At 47.6% G+C, this 22,734-nt stretch overlaps 2 protein-coding genes across 5 annotated transcripts in view; one reads left to right on the top strand and one right to left on the bottom strand.

Annotated features, from left to right (window-relative positions):
• TBXA2R (thromboxane A2 receptor) overlaps window positions 1-17,726 on the top strand; it is a 42,366-nt gene extending 24,640 nt beyond the window's left edge. For all 3 annotated transcript variants that reach the window (XM_007489168.3, XM_007489169.3, XM_007489167.3), the window contains exons 2-3: window positions 10,219-11,163; window positions 17,139-17,726. In XM_007489168.3, the coding sequence (XP_007489230.1) occupies window positions 10,327-11,163; window positions 17,139-17,417 (1,116 nt within the window). In that variant the 5' untranslated portion in view covers window positions 10,219-10,326 and the 3' untranslated portion in view covers window positions 17,418-17,726. The remainder of the gene's footprint in view (window positions 1-10,218; window positions 11,164-17,138) is intronic.
• A 538-nt stretch (window positions 17,727-18,264) lies between these two features.
• GIPC3 (GIPC PDZ domain containing family member 3) overlaps window positions 18,265-22,734 on the bottom strand; it is an 11,839-nt gene continuing 7,369 nt past the window's right edge. Inside the window, exons 4-6 of one of the 2 annotated variants that reach the window (XM_016432178.2) lie at window positions 21,897-22,009; window positions 21,622-21,716; window positions 18,265-21,233 (exon numbers count right to left, since the gene is read on the bottom strand). In XM_016432178.2, coding sequence (XP_016287664.2) covers window positions 18,377-21,233; window positions 21,622-21,716; window positions 21,897-22,009 — 3,065 coding nt within the window. In that variant the 3' untranslated portion in view covers window positions 18,265-18,376. The remainder of the gene's footprint in view (window positions 21,234-21,621; window positions 21,717-21,896; window positions 22,010-22,734) is intronic. The other variant, XM_007489174.2, reaches the window with a different exon arrangement.

Raw genomic sequence — 22,734 nt, 5'->3', positions numbered from 1 at the left:
ACAATTCTGAGAGACTTATGACAAAGAATGCTCTCCACCTCCAGAGAAGGAACTGTGGGAGCAGGAATTCAGTTGAAAGCATGTGATTTTTCACTTGTTTATTTGGGTTCTTGTTTGGGGATTTCAGTCTGATAATATTCACGTACAAAAATGAACTTTATGGAAATATATTTTGCCAGATAATACATGTATAACTCAGATGGAATGCCCTGCCAGCACTGGGAGGGGGAAGGAAAGGGAGGAACAGAGCTAAAGTCAATCATATAATTTAGGAAAACTTGTGTGGAAATTTGTCATTATGTGTAATTGATTAAAAAATAGGGGGCAGCTGGGTGGCTCAGTGAATTGAGAGCCAGGCCTAGAGACAGGAGGTCCTAGGTTCAAATCTGGCCTCAGACACTTCCCAGCTGTGTGACCCTGGGCAAGTCACTTGACCCCCATTGCCTAGCCCTTACCACTCTTCTGCCTTGGAGCCAATACACAGTATTGACTCCAAGATGGAAGGTAAGGGTTTAAAAAAATAATAATAATAATATATGAGATCTTTCCCTCCCAGTTCCCTATCCCCAGGAGCTAGTGATTTTCCCATTAAGATTACTTTCCATCTTCTCTATATTGTGAATGTTGGTGCATTATATACCACAATAGAATGTGAGTTCCTGGAAGGCAGAGATCTTTTTTCCCTTTATCCACAGCCCTTTGCACAATGCCCGGTACATGGCAAAATCTTAATAAAACCCTGTGGCCTGACTTGCTATCTCTTGTCTCTCTTCCCCTTCACAATGAAACTCCTTGAAAAATCTGTCTGCATATGGTGTCTCCATTTCTCCTCTCATTCTTTCCCAAACTTTCTGCAAAAATGATTTCAACCTCATTGTTCCCCCGAAACTTCCCTTTCTACATTATCAATGATCTTTTAATATAAAATGACTTTTTCTCAGTCTTTAGACTTCTTGGCAACATGTGACATGACTGGCCACCTCCTTTTCCTGTATATTCTTTCCTCTCTGGGTTTTCATGACCTCGATCTCTCTTGGTTTTCTCCTATGTGTCTAACCACAAGTTCTCAGTTTTCTTGGCTGGAATTTATCTGTGTCGAGCCCACTACCTGTGGCTCTGTCTTGAGCCCTCTTCCTTTTTCTCTCTATTCCAGGGGTTCTTAAACTGAGATCTCTGAACTTATTTTAGAATATATTTTGATAACCATATTCCAAAATAATGAATTTCCTTTTAATATTATTTGTTTTATTTTATTCACTTAAAAACATTATTTGGAGAAGAGTAAGACTACCAAAGGGACCCATAAAAAGGTGAGAACCGTAGTTCTCAATTCTCTCACTTGTGACTTCATAAACTCCCTTAGTTCAATTTTCACCTCCCTGGGACTGGCTTCCTGATCTAACTATACAGCCTGACTCTATTTTCTGAGCTGTAGTCCCACATCACCAACTGTCTATTGGACATTTTGAATGGGAGCTCAGGCTCAACATGTCCAAAAATTAGATATCAGTATTTCCTGCCCTTCCCCATCCTCTTCCTCATTTCCTGTTCCTTTTTTTTCTCATTCCCAGTTACATGGCTATTCCAAAGAACCTTCCAGCTTCAGCTTTGTGACCTTCCCAGTTAGTTAGGCTCCCAACCTTGGTGCCATGCTCATTACCTCACTCTCTCTTACCCTACACTTCCAAGCAGTTGGCAAGTCTTGCCATTTCTATCTCAACAATACATTTCATATATATCCCTTTCATTTCACCCATATAACCACCATCATAGTTTGGGTGTGCCGGTAAATGTTTAACAATTGGATTTCCATTCAAAACACTTTTAAATTTAATCTCAAGTTGACTCCTACATCCCTTATTGAGGTCTTTACCACCTCTCACCTTGACCATTGGGACATCCTTTTTTTCCCTTAATTTGGAATTTTTATTTAATTAATTTAGAATATTTTTCCATGGTTACAAGAGTCTCTTCCTTCCTCTGTCCCCCCTCCTGTACACAACCAGCAATTCCACTGGGTTTTACATGTGTCATTGATCAAGAGTTATTTCCATATTATTGATACTTGCACTAGAGTGATTGTTTAGAGTCTACATCCTCAATCATATCCCCATTGAACCATGTGATCAAGGAAATGTTTTTCTTCTGTGTTTCTACTCCCACAGTTCTTCCTCTGGATGTGGATCTTTCTCATAAGTCCCTCAGAATTGTCTTGGATCATTGCATTGCTGCTAGTAGAGAAGTCCATTACATTCTGTTGTGCCACAGTGTATCAGTCTCTGTGTACAATGTTCTCCTGGTTCTGCTTCTTTCACTCTGCATCAATTCCTGGAGATCATTCCAGTTCACATGAAATTCCTCCAGTTCATTATTCCTTTTAGCACAATAGTATTCTATCACCAACATATACCACAATTTGTTCAGCCATTCCCCAATTGAAGGGCATCCCCTCATTTTTCAATTTTTGGCCACCACAAAGAGCACCGCTATGAATATTCTTGTACAAGTCTTTTTCCTTATTATCTCTTTGGGGTACAAACCCAGCAGTGCTATGGCTGGATCATAGGGCAGACATTCTTTTATCACCCTTTGGGCATAGTTCCAAATTGCCCTCCAGAATGGTTGGATCAATTCACAACTCCACCAGCCATGCATTAATAGGGACATCCTTCTAATTAGGCTCCATGTAACAGATCTCTCACCACTCCAATTCATCCTCCATACTGTCAGCAAAATGAATTCCTGAAAGTGAAGATCTGGTCATATATCCGTACTCCAATTATACTGAAATATATTTAAAAAAACAAATTTGCAGACCTTGGGTTAAAATCCCTGGTATAAAGATTAAATAGCAGGGAAGGAGACAGTATCAGGAAGGAATTGGAAATTAGAGAAAGGGAAATGTTAGCTAAAGCAATCAGGTAGAGAATATGGGAAGGGATGGATCAAGGACCTGTGCAATGACATTGCCTTTGGCATGGAGAAAGACTATTGTTCAGTTGTGCCCAATCCTTTGTGACCCCATGTGAGGTAGTTACTAGAATAGCTTGCTACTTCCTTCTCCAATGAATTCAGGCAAAGAGGGGTTAAGTGATTTGCCCAGGGTTACACAGCTAATGAGTGTTTGAGGCCAGATTTGAACTTGAGTCTTTTTGACTCTGAAACACCTAGTTGACTTCAAGGAGAAGGGTTATCTTTTCAAAAGAGATGGGAGAAAAAGAGGAGATGGAGTGGGGCAGATAGTGTGGGGGGGGGATGTCAGAAGAATGTGAAATAAAAAGCCCAGAACAAGAGAGAGCTCCCTGGATAATAGCCTCAATTTCCTTTTTCTTTCAAGTACAATGAGAAGTCCTCAGAGGAAGGATAGAGGGGGGTATCATGAGAGGCTTGAGTAAAATGTCTGAAATAGCTTTGATGGTGAGTAGGATAGAGAATCAATTAGGGAGGAATAAAAGAATAGCACTTCACTGTTTAGACCCTGCTGAGTCAGGATCTATTTAAGATCAAATAAATAAGATCAAATTAAGATCAATAAAAAGCTATTTGTGGGGGACCTGGTCACCATGACTCCTTCCAGCCCCTTGTAGCATCATCCCCAGTTTCTGCAAACAATCCTGTTATGACATGAATTTAAAGCTCTTCACCATTTTGGGTTCTTTCTTCCGGACATTCTCCAACTTATCCATGGCCTTAAACTGTGGTGCCTAGAACTAAACACAAGTGGAAGTGTCACAGGGTTTGGGGAACAGGACTAGACACTCCCAGTGGGTTGGCTGTGAAGGTAATGGGAATTTGGAGGGAAAAAAACCAGATACATGCAGAAGAGATTCTCTCATCCTGTTTCAGGAGAATAATGGTCTGCCTGGGTGTCCCAGAACCCATGCCCTCAGGAGAGGTGGAGGGGTAGGGGGAGTGGGGTGTAGGGAGTGCTTATCCTCACATGTAGTTACTAAAGCCAGGTCTGTAATGATGGAGGAACTCCAAGTTCCTCAAGGCAAGGAAAGGGTCCTGTTCTTGCCCTCAGTCATCACATGCCAACAGCAACACCCACAACCCCCTATGCAACACACACATACCTTCTTGCCCAAGGGGAGCCCGATTTCAAGAACCTGAGGAAGAGAAACCAAGATAAAGTTCATTTCATCCAAGGTTAATGTGGTCAAGTAAAAAGAATACTAAAGTTGGAATCAGAAAATATGAGTTCAGTCTTAGTTTGTGACCTTGGACAAGCCATTTTCCTTCTCTTAGATCTATTTTCCTCATGTATCAAATAAGGAGAAGCCTTGCAATGCATACTTGTGATCCAAGCCACTAGGGAGAATGAGGCTGATGGATGTCTAGAACTCAGGAGTTCTGAGCTGCAACGGACCACACTGAGAATGTCCATAAAACCCTTACCTTCCACAACAATACCGTATTGGGCCCAAGGCAGAAAAGAGGTAAGGGCCAGGCAATGGGGGTTAAGTGACTTGCCCAGGAAGTGTTGGAGGTTAGATTTGAAACTAGGTCCTCCCATCTCTAGGCCTGGCTCACAATCCACTGAGCCACCCAGCTGCCCCCAAAATGGTGATATGGTGAAGTCTCTAGGAGCAGAGAGGCTATCAGGTTGCCTATAAAGAGCCAAATGTCTCATGTTGGAAACTGAGCAGGTTAAAGGTCCCCTGTTGATGTAGCCAATGAACCTCCAACCTGAAAGAGAGAAAGAAAGAAAGAAACAAAGAGAGAACAAGAGAAAGAGAGAGAAGGAAAGAAAGAGAGAGAGAAACAAACAGCAAAGAAAAAGAGAGAGAGAGAGAGAAAGAAAGAAAGAAAGAAAGAAAGAAAGAAAGAAAGAAAGAAAGAAAGAAAGAAAGAAAGAAAGAAAGAAAGAAAGAAAGAAAGAAAGAAAGAAAGAAAGAAAGAAAGAAAGAAAGAAAGAAAGAAAGAAAGAAAGAAAGAAAGAAAGAAAGAAAGAAAGAAAGAAAGAAAGAAAGAAAGAAAGAAAGAAAGAAAGAAAGAAAGAAAGAAAGAAAGAAAGAAAGAATCACCTGTATAACATGCTTGCCTAACAAGTGGCCACTGATTCCTTAAAAACCTCCAGTAACTGGGAACTCATTACTTCCCAGCGAACTACTTTCCAGGGCCACCAATTCTACTCTGAAATGACTCTTATTTCAAAGAAATTTTTTCATGATATCAAACCTTTATCTGCCTCTAAGCAACTTCCACTCATTGTTCCCATTTCTGCCCCCCATGCCAAACAAAACAAGCCTGATCCCTCTTCCCTCTGACAACTCATGAGATATTTGAAAGAACTATGATGCTGACTATCCCCTACCTCCACTACAACCACCCATCCAGGGTTTCTCCCTCTCCAGGCTGAACGCCCCAGTTACTTCCCAGTTGGCATCATCTCAAGACCCTTGCTTAACTTAGATGACCTTCTCTAAACCCCCTCCAGCTTATCTTTCTCCGTCCTAAAATGTGGCTTCCCAGACTGAACACACATCAGAATAAAATACATCCAGTCCATTCCCTCCCCAATCCTGGACACCATTGTTGAGTCATTTCCGTCATGTCCAACTTTTTGTAAATCCATTTGGGTATTAAATTATTTTAAAAACCTTTACCTTCTGTCTTAGAATCAATACATATATTGATTCCAAGGCAGAGGATCTGGAAGGGCTAGGCAATGGGGGTCAAGTGACTTGCCCAGGGTTACACAGCTGGGAAGTGTCTGAGGCCAGATTTGAACCCAGGACCTCCCATCTCTAGGCCTGGCTCTCTATCCACTTAGCCACCCAGCTGCCCCTAACTCTATTTTCCCTGACTGTCCCCCTGCCTGAAACTCTCTCTTTCCACAACTCCACCTCCTAGCATCCCTGGCTTCCTTCAAGTCTCAGCTACCAAGTCCCACCTTCTGCAAGAAATCTCTCCCAATATTCCTGAATCTTCAAGCCTTCCTTTGAGATGATTCCCTATTTGCCCTCTCTGGACCCTTTGCCTGTGCATAGTTGTTCTCATATTGTTTCCCTTATGAGATTGTAAATTCCTTGAATGCAGGGACTGCATTTTGCTTTTCTCTGTTTCTGAAGAACATAGTTCAGTGGCTGGCACATAACAAACTTAATCAATGATGCTTCACTGATGAGCTTGACCGACATTGTGCAATTTTTCATGCAGCTGATGGGGAGAGGGACTCCAGCCTCATTAAAGGAGAAGGATCTGCAAAGAGGAGTTAAGACTAAAGCATCAAATGCCAGGCTGAGGAGCTGGACTTTTTGCTGAAGACAAGAGGGAGCCATTGAAAGTGCTTAAGCTAGGGAGGATCATGAGCAAAGCTGGGCTTTGGGGAGATGATCTAGTCCTTGATAGGGGAGAAAAATGAGGAGACCTATCTCCTTCTTTTGTAATAGTCCAAGCAGGAGAGGAGTCTAAGTCTCAGATGTGGGATCAAAGGGCATGAGACACTTTATGATGGAAAAATCCACAGCTGGGGGGAAGGGTGCCTGCTCCCCTTTCTGGGCTGAGGCCTTTGTGGGGATCAGGGGTCCAGCAGCTTCTCAGGCTATCCCCTACTGAACATTTGGAGCCCCAGAGAAGCAAGAAGGTGGGAAGGGGAGACAAGGTTCAAGAAACAGGTGTCCCAGGACCTCGGAGAGGAAGTTCTGATACATCATAAGAGATAAGTGTCCTTCCTGGTCAGTAGCAGAAACAAGCAGGTCCTGCCATGTTTAGACCACCACTGGAGGGATATATCAGTGTCTCAGGAGAGATGTGGCCAAGCTAGAGAGTGCCTCTGTTGCCTTACAAACAAGGGGGAACCTTGGGAAAGAAGGGAGGAGCTCTCGGTGGCCTTGGCCAGAGGCCCAGGGAGCAGAGAAAATTGAGAAACTTGGTCCTGGGAGTTGATTCCCCACTGGATAATTTATTAGAGGAGATAAGAGGCAGACGGCTGCCAGGTGAGGGTTGACCCAGCCAAGGACACAATTACAATGATGGGGAAAGAGCCTGCTTGGCGAGTCCCAACACTGAGGGCCAAACTCAGTTAGATACTCATGGCCTGAAATGATCATCCTGCTTTCCAACCATCCCGGCACCTTTTCCCCAACCCTTTAGCCCAGATCTTTAGCCCAGCAAATAAGGGACCCCTACCCATGGGCTGGCCCCAGTAACCTCTCCCAATCTATCTCCCCCTGCCCCTACATAGTTCCTCTGCCCCTGCCAAGGCTCCATGTGGCCTTGTTAATGTCTTTTTCCAAATTGAAGGGATGCCCCTGAATTGGAGAATGGCTGAACAAATTGTGGTGTTCGGTGGGGACAGAATATTGTTGTGCTGTAAGGAATGCTGAGCAGGATGGTTTCAGAAAGAGCTGGGAAAGACCTGTGTGAACTGATGCAGAGTGAAATAAGCAGAACAGGAGAACATTATGCACAGTAACAGCAATACTGTGGAATGATCAACTGTGATACTTAGCTATTATCGGCAATACAATGTTCCAGGACAATTCTCTTTCCCCCCTTTATTTTATTTTAATAACAAGTTTCCACAAAAGTTTTCCAAAGTTATATAATTCATGTTGTCTCCCTCCCTTCTTCCCTCCCCTCTCCCAGAGTTGACAAGCAATTCCACTGGGATATACATGTATTATCATGTAAAACCTATTTCCTTATTATTCATTTTTGTAAGAGAATAATCTTACTGAACCCCAAAACATAAACCCCAATAAACAAATGATAAATCATACGTTTCATCTGCATTTATACTCCACCAGTTCTTTTTCTGGAGGTGGAGAGCATTCTTTTCTCATACGACCCTCAGAATTTTTTGACAATTCAGAATTGTTGGACAGAAAGAACTGGTGGAGTCAGATTACAGATGAAAGCAAACCATTTTTACTTGATTATTTGGGTTTATGTTTTAGGGTTCTGGTTTTATAAGATTATTCACTTACAAAAATGAACAATATGGACATTTTAAAAATGTCTTTTCCCAATGCATTCACACCCCTATCCCCACCCCCCCAAGTCTGCTAATCACTTCCCTCCTCTCTGCTTCTTTAGTCTTCAAGGCCTCCCTCCTCCAGGAAGCCTTCTCTAGTCACCCCAACCCTTAGCGGTTTTCTACTTCCTTGAATCTTTGACAATTCTGCCTGTGCAGCCCATAGCCCATTCATGGCAACATAGAAATCATCTCTATTCCACATGTGGGAGCAGTTCATCTTCCCAGGCTGTGAGCTCCCAAGAGAAGGCAAGAATATCTGTGCCTCCTTCTGCAACCCCCACAGCCCAGGATCTAACACCAGGGGACCCAGGAAGGCTCAGGGGACAGAGAAGAGAACAGACCCAATCTTAGGGAATTTCCTGAGGAGCCTGGGATGCTTCATTCCAAGGAGACTGAAATGAGGAGTGGCAAGGACCCAGGGAAGCATGGGGGGCCCCAGGTATAGGAGGGAGCTATACCATAGAACAAAAGCTGGATTTCTACCCAGAACACTCAGATAGATCACTTTGTAACAATTAAGTCAACTTTCTTCTCTGAAATGTACTTCACAAGATAGAAAAGCTCTCGGTAAACCCTAAACCACTTGAAGAAGCCACCAGTTGGTACAAAGGATAGGCTGGACATGGAGTCAGGAAGACTTGATTTCAAATCCAACCTCAAACACTTCCTGCCCATGGGAGAGTTGCCTAATCTCTGTTTGCCTCAGTTTCCTCAACTGTAAAATGGGGATAATAGAATCTCCCTCACAGGGTTGTTATGAGGATCAAATGAGATAATATTTATAAAGCTTTATCCTAGTGATTGGCTCATAGTAGGTACTTAATGAAGGTTTATTCTCTCCTTTGGGAGGAGGAGTTATTATTAGAGTGGAAGTGTATAGGGCTTAGAAGAAAATCCTGGGATTTTGGTCCCCAGACTGCCTTTGCTTCCAATAAATACACTGAGGGGTTCTGACAAGGCGGCTTGGCCCCACCTGACTTTTTTAAAATTTTATTTAATTAATTAATATAGAATATTTTTCCATGGTTCCATGATTCATGTTCTTTCTCTCCCCTCCTCCCTCCCCCTCCAGTAGCCAATGATCAGTTCTACTAGGTTTTACATGTGCCATTGATCAAGATCTATTTCCATATTAGTATTTGCACTGGAGCAATCATCTAGAGTCTAGATCCCCAGTCATGTCCCCATTGACCCTTGTGATCAAGCAGTTGTTTTTCTTCTGTGTTTCTACTCCCACAGTTCTTTCTCTGGATGCAGAGAGCGTTCTTTCTCATAAGTCCTTCAGAATTGTCCTGTATCGTTGCATTGCTGCTAGTAGAGAAGTCCATTACATTTGATTGTACCACAGTGTATTAGTCTCTGTGTACAATGTTCTCCTGGTTCTGCTCCTTTTACACTACATCACTTCCTGCAGGTTGTTCCAGTTCACATGGAATTCCTCCACTTTATTATTCCTTTGAGCACAATAGTATTCCAACATATACCACAATTTGTTCAGCCATTCCCCAATTGAAGGGCATCCCATCATTTTCCAATTTTTTGCCACCACCAAGAGCACAGCTATGAATATTTTTGTATGTCTTTCCCCCCATTTTCTCTTTGGGATATAAACCCAGCAGCCCCACATGACTTTTTAACAAATCCTATGTCCTAGCTTGGACTTGTTTTCCCTTTCAGAAGGACTAGCCCGTCCAACTTTCTCTGCTCCAGGATTTCCTCCCTGACATTTAAAATCTTTTCCTGCCTTTCTGGTCTAAACTCAACTGCCTTCCATGTACTCTCCAACCTAATCTCTCTGGCCTTCTTGCTATTGTCTCCATTTCCCAGCTCCACACCTTTGTACTGGCTGTCCCCCATGCTCTTCCTCCTCCCCTGGCTTGCTTAAAGACTTGGTTCAAATCCCACCTTCTCCAGGAAGCTTTGCCCAATTCCCCACCTCCCTCTCCCTACCAAGAACCTTCCTTCAGATGGTACTTTTCATTATATTGTACATATCTTATACATATATTAGTTATTTACATCCCATCTCCCGCATTTGAACGAGAGCAGGCACCACCCTTCTGCCTTTCTTTCTCTTCCTAATGGCGCATGGCACCCAGAGCTTTGTAAATCCTTGTTGACTGTCCATCAGGCTCTCCCCTTCCCAGCTCTGGCATCCCCTGTTGTTGGGTCCTTCTGGCTGGCCCTAGGATTCTGCCATTCCTTTATAACCGATATGTCTGTCTTACCCTCAGGCGTGCCCTCGAAGTGGACACCGGTGTGCCAAGCAGAAGCCATCCTACAGCCATACGCCATTTCCAGAGGTTTTGTTGGGGAATGGGGCTGTGAGCCCTGCTTTCGCCATGTGCCTACCAGGGAAGGTGGACCCATGTCCAATGCCAACCATTCAGAACGCCAGCACCCCTGCCCCACTGGGCCCTTGTTTCCGACCAGTGAACATCAGCAAGGAGGAACGGCGCCTCATTGCTTCGCCCTGGTTCGCTGCCACCTTCTGCTTAGTGGGCCTGGCCTCCAACCTCTTGGCCTTGGCAGTGCTGGCCGGTGCCCGACGAGCCAACAGCTACCGGGCCCGCTCCTCCTTCCTCACCTTCCTCTGCGGCTTGGTGCTCACTGACTTTCTGGGGCTGTTTGTAACTGGCTCTGTGGTTGTCTCTCAGCATGCCACACTGTTTGACTGGGCCGGCACCGACCCTCACTGCCATCTGTGTAGGTTCATGGGTGTAGCCATGATCTTCTTTGGCCTGAGCCCACTCCTACTGGGCACCGCCATGGCAGCCGAGCGCTTCGTGGGCATCAACCAGCCTTTTTCACGCCAAGCAGCTGCGCCCCAGCGCCGGGCCTGGGCCACCGTGGGACTAGTGTGGGCGGCTTCCTTCGGCCTGGGTCTGCTGCCCGTCGTTGGCCTGGGTCGATACACCGTCCAGTACCCAGGCTCCTGGTGCTTCTTGACTCTGGGGTCCGAAGTGGGCGATGTGACCTTTGGCCTGCTCTTTGCCCTGCTGGGTACCTTCTCTGTGGGCCTCTCCTTCATCTTCAACACCATCAGCGTGGTCACCCTATGCCGGGTCTACCATGACCGGGAGGCAGCGCGCCAGCGGCCGCGGGACAGTGAGGTGGAGATGATGGCTCAATTGCTGGGCATCATGATTGTGGCTACCGTCTGCTGGATGCCTTTGTTGGTAAGCGGCTGGACAGACGGCTGTCTGTCTTCTGTCAGGGCTGGGAGGGGCCCCAGGACACAGGATGTCTGACCCAGGAGGACCCCCAGGACACAGGCACCTTAGAAGAGAGAATTTGAGAGCAGGAAAGGGCCTAGAGAGCAGTCAGTCATTGAGTCAGATAAACATTTTAACTCTTCCATAAAGGAGGAAGGCCAGAGAGGGTCCGAGGTGACTCGCCCCAGGTCCCAAGTGAAGGAAAGGGCAGAGCCAGGGGCCCCCCAACCCCAAGTGTTCTTTCCAATACACTAGAGTGGCTGGGAAATTTCCTCGTCAGCTGGCTGGAAATTGAATCCCTTTTCTCAATGTAATAAGCAGAGGATCTCAGCCCCGTTTTCTGTCAATTGAATAACCTGCCCTCAGGTGAGCTGGTTGTTTGGCTGGCTCAGTTTCAGGGAGCAGGGGGAAGGGGGGCCACGGGGGTGGTATTGTTGTCTAGTGGGTTTTCTTAAATCGAGGCCTGATGGCCAGCATCACCGTTACAGCTCATAAGTAATTCATCAGCCCCCTTCCAGCTCAGAACTGGGTTTAAAAGGGGGTAGCAGCTCATCTGTGTGTAAAAGGGGGGTCCCAGCTATACGGCAAGAGGACTCCACTGGATGATGGGTCCCTGGGCCCCTGGGCTCCCATTCAATGAACACTGATTGAGTGCCTGCTGTGTGCAAGGCAGAAGCATCCCATGGCACCTACCATGGAAGGGTATCAAGTCTAAGAGAGTGTTACAAATACCCAGAGAACCAATGGAAAAGAGAGTGTGAGAGAGCATTGGAGAGAGCCAAGCCTAGCGCTAGGGGAAATTTGAGGACTGAGGGATCATTTGCACTTGATAGCCAGGGGAGCAGAGGGGGTACAGAGGGGGTGCAGAGAGGGGCAGGAGGGGAAGCTTCAGGGTGGAATCTGCAAACTGGGCCTTGAAGGAAGGGAGGGACTTGAACAGATGAGGATAGTAGAAGATAGAAGAGGAATGAGCAGGGGAGAAGGGAAGGAATTATTTCAACCATTTGAGGAGAAGGGGGACTGAGCAAAGAAAGGCCCAGGAAAAGGTGGCAAGAGAGAAGTATTCAAAGATGAGGCTGAGAAGACGAGTTAGAAATATGGGAGGACATTGGCTGGGAGCCTGGGAGCTACTGCTGGGGTAGGATGGGTGTTAGGGTTAGAAGGAAGAGAGAAGGGGAAAAGGGAGAGAGAAGGAGAATAAGGGAAGGCTGGTGGAAAGTGGAGGTGAAATGAAGCCTAACCCTTTAAGGATAAGGGCCCTGAGTTTAAACTTTCTTCAGTAGGCTCTAGGGAGCCATTGAAGCTTTTTGAAAAGAGGAGTGATCTGACCATACAAATGGAAAGGAAGGGGCAGCTGGGTGGCCCAATGGATTGAGAGCCAGTCCTAGAGATGGGAAGTTCTGGGTTCAAATCTAATTTCAGATACTTTCTAGCTATGTGACCCTGGGCAAGTCACTTGACCGCCATTGCCTAGCCCTTCTGCCTTGGAACCAATAGACAGTAGTGATTCTAAGATGTAAGGGAAGGATTAAAAAAAAAAAAAGGAAATGTACTTGAACACTAATAAAAAATCAAATTGAAGAGAGGGAAAAACTAGAGGGAAGAAGCCCAATGAGAAGAATCTTAAAAGAGTTTAGGTGAAAAGAGATGAGGGACTGAACGAGGGTAGTTTAAGTTTAAGTGAGAGTGGAGAGAGGAACCAAGAGTAGAAAATATTGAAGAGGTAGAAAAAACGAGACTGCCCAGCTTGGAGTCAGGAAGAACTCTCTGGCCTTAGACACTTACTAGCTGTGTGACCCTGGGCAAGTCACTTACTTAACCCTCTTTGTCTCTCAGTTTCCACATCTGTAAAATGATACAGAAAAGGAAATGGCAAATCACTCCAGTATTTTTGCCAAGAGAACCCCAAACAGGGTCAGAAAGAGTTACACAGGACTGAACACAAGCAACTGAATAGATGGATAACATGAGGGAAGGCCCAAGAAAAGTCACAGGAAGCATCAAACGTTATACCAAAGTTGATTGAAAGGTTGGCATTATGGTCACCAGGGATAGAGGAGTCAGGGAGAGAGGGAAGATGATGAGTTCAGTTTGAGTCTGAGGCACTCTCGGAATACCCATTCTGGAGTTCCTATCTCCAAAAGGAAGTTTCAAATATAGAAATGAGCTTCTGGGGAGAGGATGGAAATCATCGATATTTTGGAATCATCTGCCTAGAAGACTTGGAAATAGATAAGCTCCCCAGAGAATACTCTGAAGAGATAAGAGGGCCTGGGATAGAGCCTATAATTAAGAAGGAGTAACTGGGGGCTTTGCTCCAGACAGGGTATCAAATTTAGAGAAAGCAGCAGAGCTTACCCTACTTCATCCCCTCTGCAGCCACCCCAGATGAGCTCCTCCCAGGCCCAACCCAGCCTTGTTTTCTTTGTCATTCTCCCCACCTCACCCACTAACCATGCTGGCCACTGGCCTCCAGGCCCTGGTGCATGGGTCAGAGGGCACCAGGCATCTTGGGATGTGAAAAATCACCAGGCCACCTAGTGCCAAGGTGGCGATGGGGAGGTCTGGACCTGGAATCCCACCTCAGACACTTACTGGCCAACCACGGACAAGTCACTTAGCCACCGTGAACCTCAGTTTTCTTATCTGCTAAATGAGGAGGCTCCTATGGTCCCAGGATTCTAATCATACTCATAGTTCTGGATGAGATCCAGGCCCGGCCATGAGATGATAAAGGGCCTCTGCTGATATGCTCAGGTATTAAATCCGGGTGCTCATGGGCTTGGGATGGAGCAGACATCCTCCCCCACTCACCACAGTGGTCCTTCCATGGACAAGCGCTCCCATGGAAAGAAAGAAAAATTGAAAGCCCGGATGGTCTGGTCTCTACTGTGTGTAGGAGGGGCCTGTGAATATAATCACCATCTTGGGATCCCCCCATCCCTTAAAAAATCCACTTGAAGACATCTTTCATCCCATTTGTCCCATAAATAGTTGGCGCTCCCCCAGGCTCAAGAAGGACTAAAAACCATGTTTTAGAGGCAGAAGAAAAGGATGAGGAACCAGTAAAGGAGAAAGAGAAATGATCAATCAGACAGGTAGGAAGAGAACCACAAGACATGAGAGTATCAAGAACAATCCAAGGTATTGCTGATGAGAGGTCAAGAATGGGGACAGAAAAATGACCGTTGAGTATACTGAAAGGAGACCTTGGAGAGAGCACTTTGGGAATACAAAATGGCAGAGCTAGGAGAATAATAGAAATCATATCATCCAATGCCTCATTTTGCAGATGAAGAAAATGAGGTCCACAGAAAGGGAAAGGGGGTGACTGGATCACAGAAGAAACCTTCAAGGCCATTTGTCCCAAGCTACAATTGAAAAGAATCCCCTTTCTACCTTTTAGAAAGTAGTGGGGACATAAGCCAGATTGTGAGGGGCAGGTGACACAATCGAGGCAAAGAGTATATGTAAGACCGTCTTTCTAAGAGTCTACGGACAGTCCTTCCACCTTGGATATTCCATATTCCTTGACCCCGTCCAGCTCTGATGTTCTATGCCCTAGGGGCCATTCAAGCTCAGCTGTGTTGGGTTCTTGAATTTTCAAGAGTGCTCTCCTGGACATCTTAAAGTGAACTCGGCAATGAAGATTGAGGATGGGCGGGAAATGTGACTAATTTCAAGTCTGGGCAAATGGAAGATAAGTCCTGGTCAGCCGTGAGGCTAAGCGTTTGAGTTACTCCCATAGGGACACACAAACACCAGCTAGCTACGCTGTCCCTGTCTGTTTTTGTGGACGAGATCCGAGAGGGTGTCCCAGGGGGCCAGCAGGGAAATGCACTTCCCAGCTATGAGCTGTAGTCGGGAAACACGATTCTTCCCCTGGGGTTCAGCTGGTGCCTGGGGTCCAGACTCCCTGCCTGCTGTGCCAATGTCTGGCACTAAAAACTCTAGGAACACCAAGGGAAGAGAGTCAGGTATCATGTCCCTATCCTGACCCTCAAAAAACCTCCTCCATCCCCCCACTAAAATTTGAGCCCCCAACTTGGCTCTAATTCTATAGAAATGTCTCACTTCTCTCAAAAATATAACACATGCTCTGCACATGGGTCAGGTGACAATATGCAGGGGGACAAGCAGGAAGGTTCTCCCCCAATACCCCATTCATGGAACCTTGGAACCCTGTGGGTGATGGATTCTCAGACATCTCTCTCTCTCTCTCTCTCTCTCTCTCTCTCTCTCTCTCTGTCTCTGTCTCTTTCCCCTTCTCTCCATCTCTCTCTCTTTCTCTTTCTCTCTCACTCCTTCCCTCCCTTTCTCTCTCTGTTTCTCTCCCTCTCTCTTTCTCTCAATCTCTCTCTCCTCTCTCTCTCCCTCTCCTCTCTCTCTCTCTTTCTCTCTTTCCTCTCTCTTTCTCTCTCTCCCTCCCTCTCTCTCTCCCTCTCCTCTCTCTCTCTTTCTCTCCTCTCTCTTTCTCTCTCCCTCTTTCTCTCTCTCCCTTTCTCTCTCCTCTCTCTTCCTCTATCTCTTACATATGCAAGTACATATATAAATAAACATATATACACACACATGCATATTAATGATGGAACACAGAACCAGATGGGCTGCAGAAACATTGAAGGAACCCATGACACTCTTCACCCTCTGTAACCATAACAACACTAATGATAAGACCTCAGGAGCTTAGCCAGGAGAATATTGGATCTGGAGGGTCCTTAGACCACAGAACACTGACTGTCAGGGCTAGGAGGGAACTTAGAACATAGAATACAAAACGTCAGAGCTAGGAGGATAATAGCAATCGTATAGTCAGGCCAACACCCCCTTTTTCAGATGAGGAAAAAGAGGCCCACAGAAAGGAAGAGGAGGATGACTGAATCACAGAATTTCAGAGTAGGAAGAAACCTTCAAGGCCATTTGACCCAAGCTACACTTGGAAAGAATCCCCTTTCTAACATATGGGTCTAGCTAGAGTGCGTGCCTTCGAATCAGGAAGACCCATCTTTGAGTTTAAATCCAAATTCAGACACTTACTAGCCGTGGGACCCTGGACCAGTAACTGAACCCCGTTTGCCTCAATTTCTTCATCTGTAAAAATGAGCTAGAATAGGAAATGGTAAACTTCTCTAGTGTCTGTGCCAAGAAAACCACAAAATGGGGCCACAAAGAGGCAAAGGCTACTGAACTAACTCAGTGACAATATTCCAACATGTACAAATGATGCTGCAGTTTTGTTTGAAGCACTCCAAAATGAGGGGACAGCCCACTGCGGGCTGAAGCAGGTTGTTCTCCTAGATTAGTTCCCAGCTCATTATTAGGGTGTTTTTCTTTACATCTATCCTAAATCTGCCTCTTTGCAGCTGCATAGGAGCATAGATTCAGAGTTGAAAGGTACGTTCCTGATGATCGAGTCCAACCCCCTCATTTTACAGGTGAGGAAACTGAGACCCAGAGAAGATAAATGACTTGTCCATGGTCGCACAGATAGTAATGGCAGAGAGGCAGGATTTAAATTCATACCCTGCCCTCAAAACCAGTGCTTTTTACCCAGGGCCCTTAGTTCTGCCCTCTGGGACCAAGCAGAACAAGGTTAATTTCCCTTCTACACTCTTAATACAAGACTTGCCCAAAGTCACACAGCTAGGAAGTGGAAGAACCAGAACTGGAGCCCAGGTGTCCTGACACCCAGTCCAAAGCATACTTCCAGGGTCCTAGAGGAGGCTTTAGTGGTCTCTGAGGACCTTGACAAAATGAACCCCTCCTTCCCCAAGGAGGCATTCCAGAACATCTCTCAACCGTGCAACTACCCAGAGAAAATAGTTGGCTTCTGAGTGTGATAAGGCAGGGAGGGCTTCATGCTAGGATGTCGTATACCCAGGCGTCTGCCATTCAGAGGTAGAGAGACCACCCGCCCAAACCGTTCTTCTTCTTTGCAGGTCTTCATCGCCCAGACGGTCCTTCAGAGTCCACCTGTCATGCTCCCCAGTGGCCAACTGCCCCGCCCCACAGAGCATCTGCTCCTCATCTACCTACGTGTGGCCACTTGGAACCAGATCCTGGACCCCTGGGTCTACATCCTGTTCCGCAGGGCTGTGCTAAAGCGCATCTATCCTCGATTGACCGTCCGGCCGGTCCGGAGCTCCATCCCGTCTCTGGATCCCGTCATCCCCCCATCTCTACAGCCCAAATGCAGCCAGGAACTGAGGCTGCAGTAACCCCCATGAGAGAACCCAGGCTACAGAGGCCAGTCAGCACTGTTGGCAGGAGAAACACTGGGCAGTCCAAGGGCAAAGTCTAGGAGGGGGCTGGCATCAAGAATACCCAGATTTCAGGTCTAGCCAAGTTGAGTGGACAGTGCATTGTGGGCATGTGCACAAGAGGGGAGGGGGAAAGGATCCCTATCCTTGGGGTCAGAAGGGGAGCCCTAGACAGATATCTGGGTTCAGCATCCCAGGCACTGGGTGACCTTGTCCTCTCCACTCCACTCCTGCCCTCTCCTGATAATTAAACTCCCTTGCCCACTCTCCCAGTTCTCCATCTGTCTGATCCAGTTAATGAAGTCTGTGGGTGTGGAGGGGAAGGACATCCAGGCAGGGAATGGGGGAAAGTGGAGGAGGAAGCACCCTGGCTCTGGTCATTTTCATGATGCCTGCTTTGAATGAAAGGAAAAGAGGGGCTGGTTCTGAGCATCCTGATAGGCCCTTGTGGCCTTATCACCCCCCATTTTATAGATGAAAAAACAGATCCAGAGTAGGGGGACAGACTCTCCCGATCACAGCAGTAAAGAATGTCAAAGCTGGAAAGAGATCTTGGATTATAAAAAAGGAGAATCCAGGAGCTAGATCATAAAAACCAACATCATCATTTTATAGATGGGGAAACCGAGTCTCAGAAAGGCAAAGTGACTTGCCTAATGTCACCCAGTGACTTGGAGGCAGAACCAAAACCAAAACCCCCAACCAGAGTTTTCTTATTTTTCCAGGAAAGACACCTGGAAAGTCACCACCCACACCTACCCCACCTCACCCCCAACCTTCTTTAGCCAGTAAGGACACATCCAGATGCAGGAACTGCTTTTAATGTTCACATGCCTCAAAGTACAGGCAGAAGGAACTGGCAGAGACACCCCCTTTCCTCAGTTCTGGATCCCCTTATGGGTCTCTGAGCCAAAGACTCAGCAGATACCAGAGCTAGAGGAAACTGAACCCCCTGTTTCTATCTGGCCCCCATGGCTCCACTTGACCCAGGCACTCTGGGTAAAAGGAATAGAACCACTTTGGGGAGGGGTTTGAGACAGCCCACCCTGACCAGAAAGGGACTCACTCCCCTGAGGAGTAGGAGTGGCCCCCCGGATCCCAGAACGGGGCTTAGGGGGCCCTGAAGGAGGATTAGAGGGAGGACCTCGGGTTTGGGGGATGGGAGCCAAGGGGTTGTGAGGGGAACTGGGCCGGGGTCTGGGGCTCAGGCTAGAGGGGCCTTGTCTAGGGACCTGTAGCTGAGGGCTGGGGCCTTGAGCCAACTTCAAAGGGCTAACCATTTGGGCTGGCTTCTGGGGTCCAGAGCTCTGAGCCTGTTTGGAAGCTGGCATCTGGGTACCAATGGTCACAGCCAACTTCTGGGAACCAGAGCCCTGGGCTTGCTTTGGGGGGTCAGATGACTGTGCTGATTTCTGGGGGCCTGAGGCATGGCCTGACTTCTGAGGGCTAATGCACTGAGCCTGTTTTGTGGGGTCAGAAAGCTGGACTAGCTTTTGAGGGCTAGGAAACTGAGTCTGTTTTAGGGGGTCAGAAGGCTGGGCCAGCTTCTGGGGGAGAGAAATCTGAGCCTGTTTCGGGGGATCAGAGTGCTGGTGGATAGAATACTGATCTTGATTGGGATCAGAAGATTGGGCTAACTTCTGAGGGCCAGAGCAATGAACATATTTTAGGGAGTCAGAGGGCTGGTTTGGTTTATGGAAGCCAGAGAATTGAGCCTGTTTGGGGGGGGTAGATGGCTGAGCTGGCTTCTGGGGGGCAGGAAACTGAATTTGTTGAGGGGAATCAGAGTGCTGAGCCAATTTCTGGAGGGTAGACTGTTGGTCCTGTTTTGGATCAGAAGACTGGGCTAATTTCTGAGGGCCAAAGCACTGAGCATGTTTTGGGGGGTCAGAGAGCAGGATTGGTTTCTGGGCACCAGGAAATTGAACCTGTTTTGGGGGGACAGAGGGCTGAGTTGACTTCTGGGAGCCAGAAAATTGAGCCTGTTTTGGAGGGTCAGTGGCCTGAGCAGACTTCTGGGAGGCCAAGAATGGAGCCTGTTTTGGAGGGTCAGTGGCCTGAGCAGACTTCTGGGAGGCCAAGAATGGAGCCTGTTTTGGAGGGTCAGTGGCCTGAGCAGACTTCTGGGAGGCCAAGAATGGAGCCTGTTTTGGAGGGTCAGTGGCCTGAGCAGACGTCTGGGAGGCAGAGTGCTGGGCCTCTTTTGAAAGGTCAGAAGTCGGGGCTAACATCTGAGAGCCAGAGCCCTGAGTATGTTTCTGGGGGTCAGAGAGCTGAGCAGGCTTCTGGGAGCCAGAGAACTGAGTCTGTTTTGGGGGATCTAAAGGCTGAGACAATTTGTGGGAGGCAGAGTGCTCGAATTGTTTTAGTGGCTCAGAAAACTGGGCTAACTTCTGAGGCCCAGAGGACTGAGCATATTTTGAGGGGTCAGAAGAGTGGACTGGTTTCTGGTGACCAGATAATTGTGGATCAGTGGACAGAGCTGCTGGCTGGGTCTGCTTTGGGGAGTCAGGTGGCTGTGCTGATCTCTGGGGGGAAGAGAGTTGAATCTGTTCCGGAAAATCAGAAGATTGGGTTAGCTTCTGGGGGCCAGAGAATTGAGCCTGTTTTGGGGGATCAGAAATTTGAGTGGGCTTCACTAAACTAGAGAATTGAACATGTTTGGGGGGGTCAGATAGCTGAGCCAACTTCTGAGGAGCAGAGTGCAGGGCCTGCTTTGGAGGGTTAGAAGACTGGGCTGACTTCTGGGGGTCAGAGACTTGAGACTGTTTTGGAGGATCAGAAGACTGAGCTGGTTTCAGTAATCCAGAGAACTGAACCTGTTTTGGGGGGTCATAGGCCTGGTCTAGCTTCTGGGGGCCGGATAATTGAGATTGTTTTGAGAAGCTAGTCATCTGAGCCAATTTTGGGGGGCCAGAGTGCTGAGTCTGTTTGGGGGGTTCAGCTGGCTGTGTTAACTTATGGGAGTCGACAGCTTTATCTGGTTTCTGAGGGCCAGAGCACTGGGCCTTTGGAGAGGGTTCAGAAGATTGGACCACATTGTGAGGACCAGAGCACTGAGCCTGTTTGGGGGGGACAGAAAGCTGGCTCTGTTTTGAGGACCCTGAGGGCAGAGCTGGTTCCTGGGAGCCAAAGGATGAAGACTGCTTTGCGGGGTCTGAAGATTGGGCTGGCTTCTGAGGGCCCAAACCCTGAGACTGTTTAGGGGCCTCAGAAGGCTGTATGACCCTTTGGGAATAGGTTACTCGGACTATCTTTGGGGAGCCAGAGCCTTGGGCAGGTTTTTGGGAGCCAGAACACTGAACTTGTTTGTGGGGTTCAGAGAACTGGAATGACTTCTGGTGGGAGCCAGGAATCTGGGCCACCTTCTGTGAACCAGAAGGCTGAGCAGGCTTCCTCTGGCCAGAGTACTGAGCTTGTCTAGAGGTGTCGGAGTACTGGGCTACCTTCTGATGGCTGCACTGAGGCTGAGCTGACTTCTGGGGACCAGCTTTCAGAGCCTGGATTGGTGCCTGGGGATGGGGGGCTGAGCTGGGGGTCTTGGGCCTGGGCCGAACAGCTGGGGGCCGGGTCAGGGTTTCTGGGCCAACCTGGGTTCCAGGGTTCTGGGCCAGGGACCTGCCTAGCCGCAGGCTTCCTTGGCCTCTCCTATCGCTGCCCACACCTCCACCACAAATTCGTCGGGGAAGGCAAACTCGCCCAAGACGGAGTCCAAGCCTCGAGCAAACTCCTGAGCGCTCTGAGTTTCTTTGGATGTCTCCACCAGAGTTGAGGCTGAGATAAAGGCAGAGAGTGAAGTGAACAGAGGAGTCACAGATCCCATCTTCCATCCCTCCTATCACTAGACTCTCATTTTCTCCTGATCCATTCTATGTCCCATTTCCCCGGACCCTGTCCTGTGATCCATCTCCTCCTTCCTCTCCTTCCTCTCCCACCCTCCTAGCCCAGATCTACGCACCGGACTTCAGTGTATAGCTTCTTTCTGCCCCACCATCCAACCTCCTGGGACCTTCTCTTTCCTCCTCCCCCAAAATCTCTGTATCCCTCTCAGCACCCCCCATTTCACCTCCCATTTCCTGCTATCCTCCAGCTCCAATGGGCTCTCCCCCAACCCTATATCTCCCTCAGCCCCTGTCCCTCCCCAGGGTCCCCACAGGCTTACCCTGGCCCCTTACCCAGGTCTGGGTCCCGGATGCCCATGTAACTCTCCAACAGGTCATCCACCCTTCGGGCAGCCTCCTCCTCAAACTCACTGGGCTGGGGCAGGAGGGAGGGGGTGGGGTCAAAGATTTGGCCCCTGGGTTAGGCAAAGGGCATCGTAATCCTTGGATACCACTATACCCTTCCCTCCCACCTCAACATCCACCTCATCTTGGGCCCATTGGGGGACCCCCAGGAACCTGGGCTCTTCCTTCCTTCCCTCCCCACCCTACTCACCACCTCCTCCACTGTAGCAGAACCCCTGGCTCGGAGGCGAAGAGTCTCCCTCCCACTGGTCACCTTCCCCTCCCCAGGGCACTTGCTGCTCCTGGTCCTCTGGCCTATCATATCTAGAAGACATGATGGGAGAAAGAAAGTTAGAGGAAGGAGGCTCTAGAACTAGTATTAGTGTTCTCTAGAACATCTACCTGGCACAGAACAGATCTAGAATCCCTTCTTTGCAAGCCCTCAAGAAGTCTGTAGCTGATTTCCCCTATAATCCATAGTGGTTCCAGATCCTCTCCTTGATAGACAGCTCTAGAACTTACTGTTATTCCAGAGCTCTCTCTCCCCTGTGAATAGCAAACCACCCTCTACCTCCCCAAATAGCTCTAGAATCCATAGTGGTTCCAGATCCTCTCCCTGATAGCTCTAGAACTCGCTGTTGTTCTAGAGCGTCCTCTCTCTCTCCTGTGAACAGCAAACCGACCTCTACCTCCCCAAATATCTCTAGAATCCATAGTGGTTCCAGAAACCCTCCTCCACAAAGTAAGGGCTTCCATGGACTTCTCTAGAAAGTTCTTCTTCCAGAACACTAATCCTATCTAAAACTTCCTTCCATGGTAGTATACCCTGTCCCACTCCCAACTCTGCTACTCTGGAATCTGTTGGGTTAACCACTTTTTTGCTCTCGAATCACCATGAAATCGTGGAAAAGAGAGTCTAACTCAGAACCAGGAGATCTAAGTCCCAGTCTAGTCATTCCAGTTGCCAAACATGGGACCATGGACAAATTATTAAGACTCTCTGAGTCTCAGCTTCCTCACCTATAAAATGGGGATGTTAATATTTATAC

The sequence above is a fragment of the Monodelphis domestica genome, chromosome 3 (genome assembly GCF_027887165.1).
Source record: "Monodelphis domestica isolate mMonDom1 chromosome 3, mMonDom1.pri, whole genome shotgun sequence".
Lineage (NCBI taxonomy): Eukaryota > Metazoa > Chordata > Mammalia > Didelphimorphia > Didelphidae > Monodelphis > Monodelphis domestica.
Note: the sequence above shows the minus strand (reverse complement) of the source record. Positions and strands in the feature narration are given on the sequence as shown.